At 40.5% G+C, this 8,552-nt stretch overlaps 1 protein-coding gene across 1 annotated transcript; it reads left to right on the forward strand.

Annotated features, from left to right (window-relative positions):
* Positions 1-290: 290 nt before the first annotated feature.
* GPR15 (G protein-coupled receptor 15) lies at positions 291-3,249 on the forward strand. The gene has a single exon (XM_029082473.2). The coding sequence runs from the start codon at positions 306-308 to the stop codon at positions 1,431-1,433; it is 1,128 nt and encodes a 375-aa protein (XP_028938306.1). The 5' UTR covers positions 291-305; the 3' UTR covers positions 1,434-3,249.
* The last annotated feature ends 5,303 nt before the right edge of the window (positions 3,250-8,552 follow it).

Below are 8,552 nucleotides of genomic sequence, written 5' to 3' on the forward strand. Positions count from 1 at the left end.
GTAGAGCCCAGATAAGCAGAGTAGAGGTTCAGAAAATAAATAATTCACTTCAATTTTAGTTTCTGCTACATCCCTACCCATTTCATAGAACAACTTTATAAACTTGAAAAGAATGCTTCTCCTTTAAGATCACGTAAATGAAGATAACCACAACCTCAATTAGATCACACCAAAGCACCAATTAGAGTCCTTTTTTGAGACGCTTTTTTTTTAAAAAAAAAAAAAAACAACCTGTACCTATAAGAGCTAAGAGCCTTGAGGGGCAGGGAAGCCCAACACCATGCAATAAATAGCTGCTTCAAAACATGAGAAAAAAAACCCTTCTACTACATTACAGGTGCAAACATTTGCCGAGAGCTGAACTCTTAAAGATGGATGAGACAACCACCTTCAGCACCACAGATTATGACTATTCATCCTTCATTTCTGATTCCAATGATTCCCTGTATACCTCCATCCTGCTTCCCATCCTCTACTCTGTGGTATTCCTGACTGGAGTCGTGGGGAACCTGATACTGATGGGGAGCTTATGTTTCAAGAAGGGGAGCAGCAGGCGGATAGATATCTTCATCGTCAATCTGGCAGCCTCCGATTTTGTTTTCCTTGTCACACTGCCACTCTGGGTGGATAAGGAGGCCTCCTCCGGGCTCTGGAGGACCGGCTCCTTCCTCTGCAAGAGCAGCTCTTACATCATCTCAGTCAACATGTACAGCAGTGTCTTCTTCCTCACCTGCATGAGTGCAGACCGCTTCTTGTCCATCGTGTGTCCTTCCAGTTCCCGGAGAATCAGAAGTAGATCTTTTGCAGCCGGAGCCTGTATTAGTGTGTGGCTTTCCTCTTGTATTTTAGGATTGCCTACGGCGTTACATAGGACGTTGACATTCACTGAAGGAAAACCCTTCTGCATAGACATTGGAGCTACACCCACCAAACGGGCTTATGCCCTGGTATCCTTGATTTTCACTTTTTTTGTCCCCTTGCTGAGCATCCTGGCCTGCTACTTGTCCATTATGAGGAAGCTGTGTGTTCACTATCAACATTCTAGAAAACACAACAAGAAGCTGAGGAACTCCATCCAGATCATCTTCTTCGTAGTCATGGCCTTTGTCTTCAGTTGGGCCCCTTTTAACACATTCAAACTTCTCTCCATCATCTCCGGGCTCCAGGAAGATAGCTTCTTTTCTTCAAGAACTCTCCAGCTGGGCATGGAGTTCAGCAGTCCCTTGGCATTTGCCCACAGCTGCATCAACCCTTTCATCTACTATGGATTCGATAGTTATATCCGCCGGGCTATCGGTCAGAGGCTGTGTTCCTGTCTGAGGAGCCAAGACTATGGAAGCAGTACCGAAACCTCAGAAAGCCACCTGAGTAAGATTAACTTCAACTATGTGGAAGATTCGATTAGAAAAAGGAAGAATTCTGTGTTACTCTGAAGAGATCTGGGCATTTCAGGAAATTGGTTACCTCTAATGGGGAGTGCTAGGAGGGGGAAGGTGGTTTCGAATGGAAAAGAGGAGGGTGGGGAGCACAAATTTGGGGTGAGGGAAATAGGGATGAGGGAATTTGGTTACATCTTATACATTCCAGGATAAGATAACACATATAGATAACTCTGAAGTAATGCTGTTGCCTAGAGGAAGGATAAGTTGTGGATATGGCTGGGAAGGTTGCTGCTTTTGTGACTTGACTTGCTTGCCCATTATCAATTATGTTTGTAGTTTAGGAGTATTTCTCCATCTTTTGCAGTACCAGGACTCAACACTGTTTGTGATGGACCCTCTAATTTGTGCTGTCTAAGTCATAATAACAATAATCATGATGTAGTTAAGCACTTACTATGTGCCAAGCACTGGGTCATGACACGTGGCTCTAAACTACTCTGTCTCCTGTCCTGGCAATGATTAAAATGACATTTGAAAATAGCCTTTGAGTTTCAAGAATGTGACAATATGTTGATAGCACTGAGAATATATTTATGCTTATACTCTAGTTGACTAGTTTCTACTGTAGATTATGGCCTCAAACTATAAAGTCCACAAGGCTTGAGACTTCATTATGGTCATCCTACACTCTATCACAACAATTATCAACTGGAACTGCTTCATATTAAATGTAAAATACACATCTCTTGAACCTTCCAGCCTCCCAGTCCGCAGAGTCAGTGTCTGAATATCTTTGGATAATAGGATAATAGGACAAGGTGTCTTTTCAAGACAGGCTTTTTTTGGCTTACTAATAAGGGAGAAAAAGGTTTTTTTCATGGTTATATTACATTTTACATGTATTCTGTTAAAGATGTTAGACCTTTTTATCCTAACCCCAACAGTTTTATGCATTAATGTTATAACTTTTCTTAATCACTTGGCTTTAATTGCACAAATTCTCAGTAGATTAGTGGAGAAATGTCATAAACAGTCTAGGGGCGCTGGAATTGCTGGAACTAGTCCTAAGGGCTAGTTGAGGATCTCCCCTTTGGTTTCCTGAAGGCATTTTGTCTTTCTACCCATTTTTTTTTAGAATGCATGGTAGGAGTACCATAGAATCTAATTCTGATGGGAACCTCCTATTTTAAGGACAGCCACATCAAATAATATTGATGCTTAAACTACAATCTCAAGGGCCACAATCTCTTTGCTGTAACACTCATGCATATTACTATGCATTCTGTTGAAGAGATAAAGCTAAATGAATTACTCCCACATAAAATCAGAAAAAAGTATGATGAGCAATTGCCTGGTTAATGTGCACAGTAACTATATAAGTGACTTTAGTTATGCTGAAAAAAATATATATATATACACACACACGTGCATATTCTATACCACCTGAGCCAGAGCTTGCACCTGCAAAGACCTGGGGGGGTGGGGGGGGGGAGGGAGTAGATTAAAAAAAAAAAGAACAAACCATGTACTCAAATAAGTTTTTCATTTGAATATCTGCATCTTGCAGAGAACCCTTAATGGAGTTTCTGAAATTTCATATAGAGAGTGGGGACATTGTTTTAAAATTCACTCTAACAGATGTAATAAAGATTAGAGATTGTTGAGTATTTTCTCGACCATTGTGCTGGAATGTACCTTCTAATGTAATATTCTGCATGCAATTCACTATTTATGGGAATAGTTTACAAAGAAATAAACATGCTTCTTGAAATAAGAGCTATTTAAAAATTGAATTTGCCATATTTGTGTAGAACATTTCATTTATCTCATGATTCTTTATTAAATAAAATCATCTCTCTTTAGTCAAGCTCAAATTACAAGTTTAATTGCAATTAAAGGTTATCAGTGATAAAAATCAATAAATGAAGCCGATTATTTTAGGATGTGGGACTAAATGGTTTTTCACCCATTCCTTTTACCCATGGCCACTTCAGTATATTTGCTATTTTCTATTTAGTTGCCCTTTTCACTATTCCATCCAATATCATTACTAGTAATTTATAACCTTTCTCCACAACTTTCAAACTATAATCCAAACGGCAAATTGAAGGTAAAAAAAAATAAAAAATGAAAGCCAACAACAGAAGCAAAATGCAAGCAGAGAAATTACTTTAAAAAGGAAAACAGGAAGGCAGCATTATTGCATTTGAGAAGCAAAAGCCTAGAGTTTACAGTTCTATCAGTAACTGTAACTCTATTAAGTCACTGATCTCAATAGCAGTTGTCCCATTTGCAAAATGAAGATAAAATTCTAACCTCTATCTGCCTCACAAGGTTGGTTTGAGACTAAATGACATATTAAAGTACACTTGGAGACCTGAATTAAAAAAAATTTAAAGTCTATCACTCCTTAAATTAGTATAACCTCATTTTCAGCACTTAGAACAATGCTTGGCACATAGTAAGTGCTTAATAAATACCATCATCATTTCATCATTCACAGAGATTACTAGTTTGGTTAAGTAACTGAAAGATAGTTGAGAACAGCCAATCCACTTCAAATTCTGGGAATTTGGGTTAAGTATGTTTTCAAAAAACAAAGAAATTACAGTCCATTTGTAGAACCTCATTCGTTTTCAGGCAAAACAGTTGCTTAACGCCAACTAATGAATGAGTTCAAATATTTTTAAACCCAACAAAGAGATCAATCCTGTACACTGTATTCAATTTAGATAATTGCAAAAAACCAAGCATTCCTCCGAAAATCATGCTGTCATAGCTTCAAAATGGGTACACACGTCAACACCGTAGACACACTAAGTACTAGTTAATTGTGTACAGTATGAAAAAAAGTGTTAGACCACACACAATGGATGGAATATTATGTTAGCACCATCTGTGAAAAAAAGTGAAGGCCAGTCTAGGAAAATATTTATAAATATACAGTCATATTCCAGAATATCACTCTGAAGTTGTTTGGGTAGTTAAACCATTAATAAAGGTTCAAAAAGAAGTTAATCATCATTTTCATTTTGACAGACAATACTTTGAGTCTTAAAAAGACAAGAGGTTTTCTTATTTATAGAAATAGTGATTTCCAATGTACTCTCTGGAGAAGCAGTGTGGCTCAGTGGAAAGAGCACGGGCTTGAGAGTCAGAGGTCACGGGTTCGAATCCCAGGCTCTGCCACCTGGCAGCTGTGTGACTGTGGGCAAGTCACTTAACTTCTCTGTGCCTCAGTTACCTCATCTGTAAAATGGGGATTAAGACAGCCTCACTTGGGACAACCTGATTACCCTGTATCTACCCCAGCACTTAGAACAGTGCTCTGCACATACTAAGCGCTTAACAAATACCAACATTATTAATACTAGTGAATGTAATACAATACAGCACTTTGCACATAGTAAGCTTTCAGTAAGTATGACTGAATGAATGTAGTACAGTATTCAATTCGCCTGAGTAGTTTTCTCAAATGGCAATTTCTTTTATGCAATGAAAAACTACGATTGGTAGTTTAAAAAACCAATGGTCAGTCTTTAATTCATTTAATTTTTGGAAAGGGATATTTGATTATTTTTTTTTTAAGACTAGCAGTATTATGAACACGAAACTAGCCCTCCCCCTATTTTTAAAACAAAATCTTCACTTTTGGGAAAGAACTAAAGTACTACTGCAAGGATTATTACTGAAATTTGACTAATGAACAAAATTCTTTAATGAGTATTACTCCAGATTCCTGGATAGAGTCAATCAAAAAAATAATGGCTACACACCCATTAAATTTCATGGTTTTGTTGAAATAATTAGGGAATTAACTACAGTTGGCCAATTCTTGTAAATATTTATTTTGTTAAGTGGTCAGCAGCTCCATGCCAGACTTCAGTGATAAGGAAACAAGGCAAGAGATCCTCCCTTGAAGTCTCTCAGGTCCTTTCTGCTACTGCACTAACCAAAATGACCTCCATGATAATAATAATGTTGGTATTTGTTAAGCGCCTACTATGTGCAGAGCACTGTTCTAAGCGCTGAGGGAGATACAGGGTAATCAGGTTGTCCCATGTGAGGCTCACAGTTAATCCCCATTTTACAGATGAGGGAACAGGCACAGAGAAGTTAAGTGACTTGCCCACAGTCACACAGCTGACAAGTGGCAGAGCCGGGATTCAAAACCATGAACTCTGACTCCCAAGCCCGGGCTCTTTCCACTGAGATGATCTGCTTCATGGGAGATAAGATCCCATTTGATTTAAGCCCTGGCTATAGTGTACGCACCTCCCACCCCCCCCACCCCCAACACACATACCCCACATTAAAACAATGAAAACTAACCTGACAGTCCCCCAAATTTCTTCTACTCGTCAAAAGGCCGCCACTTCACTGTGAGGCACAAGAGTAATTCAGTGACCTGACAGGAAGCTCTGTGCGTGACTGAGTGTAGAATTGGCTTAGGGGTCACAAGTTAATTGCTAAATGGATACAGAAATGCGGTGTAAAAGCTAGGCTGAGGAAGAATAACCTTCCTTTCTGATTTATTTTGACTCCACAAACCACTGTTACTCTTCTGAATCATATTCAGACCTGAGAAATGACTGGGTAATTCACTGGCCTCAGAGAAGCACAAGAAGGTTTTCAGCAGCAGTGCTGGAAGTCAAGGTTAGGACACTGTCTCTTATCACAGAGCACTCAGTCATAGAGGAAGGGCAATGTTTTCAGGGTGACTGGATGTCAAGTTAACTGACGGCCCACCGCAGGTCGCAGGATATCCCCACAAAAGCTCTGTAAATCCTGACTCTCCGTCTTCAACTCTAGGGCTGCAATAAACTCAGACCTTTCTGCATTGTACCGTTCTGAGGGTTGGGATGGACTCGCTCTCCTCCCCCCTCCCCCCCCCCCCATTTCCTTTCAGTGCTGAACTGTGAAGTGACATCCTTTATATTGCCAGCCACATAAATTATAATCCAAAATAACAGGGGGTGCAGCTTTTTCCAGAATATGCCTGGGGTTGAGGAGCAGAGAGGGTCCCAAGTTGTACTACAAGCTTCACATCTTAGTGACGAGATTGTCTCATGGATGGATTACACTTATCACTTCTAAATGAAATAGGAGTAGAGAAGCAGTGTGGTCTAGTGAATAGAGCATGGGCTATCAGAGGGCCTGGGTTCTAAACCTGGCTCCACCACTTGTCTACTGTGTGACCTTGGGCAAGTCGCTTAACTTCTCTAGGCCTCAGTTACCTCATCCGTAAATGGGGCATTAAGACTGGGAGCTCCATGTGACACAGGGACTGTGTCCAACCTGATTAGATTTTATCTACCCAGTGCTTAGAACAGTGTCTGGCACATAATAAGTGCTTAGATACCATTAAAAAAGTTGCACCCAGGGTAAGTGAACAAATGACATTTAAATATAAAAGACACAAACTGTTGAAACATAAAACCTCCATTGCTCCAGCCTTGATCAGGACCTTACTCTGAACTCTAACTGAATATTGGAGGAATTTACATTCAAACCTTTACCTACATTAGCCATCCTACAGTCTACAGAAATTTCATTTCCACTGTTGGATACAGAATACGGGTCCAGATGGTTTGAGAGAGAAGGGCTGCCAACTGCCTTTAAATTCCTGGCCATTCTGTAAAAATAATCTCAGACTGGTCATGTTTATACCACTTGTAAAAAAATTTCCAACTTGATAAATAAAGGTAGTGGCAGGAGCAATCAGATTTACTCTGCACTGTGGCTCAACCGTTCCACTTCTTGGAGTACCTGACAGCTTCCCTACAGGAGTCTGGTATCCCGGGGCATGTGGGGTGGCTGCAGTTGCCAGAGAGATGGCAGCAAATGACTCCATATCCGGAAGGGCTGGAAAGCGAGCCCTGCCACCTTGGACCATCGACGGCAGCCAGTCCCAATTCCAAGACAGCAATGAGTATTCTTCCCCTCGAGAGGAAGCAGCATGGTCTACTACAAAGAGCAAAGGCTTGGGAGTCAGAGCACCTGGGTTCTAATCCCAGCTCTGCCAATTGCTTGCTCTGTGACCTTGGGCAAACCACTTCAATTCTCTGTGCCTCAGTTTCCTCAACCATAAAGTGGAGATTAAATACCTGTTCTCCCTCCCATTTTGATTGTGAGTCCCATGCAGGACAAGGATTGTGTCTAACCTAAATAACATGTGCCCTCCCCAGTGCTTAGAAAAGCCTTTGATAGACAGTAAATGCTAAACAAGTCATAGAAAAGGGGGCGGTCGAGAGTCCAGTGTTATGGGGGTGGATATCCTTCTCCATTTGGCCATAACAAATATTGAGGGCACAAAGACCAAGATGACAGTAGTGAGACTAACAATTTAGGAGAAAAAAATTAAGTGACTTGCCCAAGGTCACAGTAGGCCTGTGGCAGAGCTGGGACTAGAACCCCTATCTCTAATTGCCAGTCTCACATTCCTTCCATTAGATCATACTGCTTCCCATCCAAGGAAAAAAATATTCCCCAACCAAACCAGCAGGGAGAGGAAAATGATGATGATAGTCAAGTGGGCAAGCTGACTGAGGGTCTTTGGGATCTGGGGTAGAATTCATGTACATCTGTCATCTATAATTTAGGAGCAATGTAGCTTAGTGGGAAGCACACGGGTTTGGGGGTCAGAGGTCATGGGTTCTAATCCCTGCTCTGCCACTTGTCAGCTGTGTGACTTTGGGCAAGTCACTTAACTTCTCTGTGCCTCAGTTACCTCATCTGTAAAATGGGGATTGAGACAGTTTCACGTGGGACAACCTGATTACCTTTTATCTACCCCAGTGCTTAAACTAGTGCTTAACATTATTACTAATTTATATCTGTATTTTTATATTTATCTTAATGTCTGCCTCCCCTTCCAGATTGTAAATTCATTGTGGGCAATAAATCTGGCTGTTACACTGTACTCTCCAAAGCTCTTAGTACAGTGCTCTGCACTTGAGTTCAATAAATATGATTGAATGAATACAGTACTCTTATTTACCCAAAACTAGGCCCACAAACTTTTTTCCAGTGTAAAAATCAGAAGATCTCAGTTTTAATCTTGAGTCTGCCTTTTGCTTTCTAGGTGACTTTCAGCTTCTGTTTGCTCCCTGCTGGAAGATCACCAGATCAGTGGTATTAAATCAATAATATTTATAGAGGGTTTACTCT

The sequence above is a fragment of the Ornithorhynchus anatinus genome, chromosome 17 (genome assembly GCF_004115215.2).
Source record: "Ornithorhynchus anatinus isolate Pmale09 chromosome 17, mOrnAna1.pri.v4, whole genome shotgun sequence".
NCBI classification, from domain to species: Eukaryota; Metazoa; Chordata; class Mammalia; order Monotremata; family Ornithorhynchidae; genus Ornithorhynchus; species Ornithorhynchus anatinus.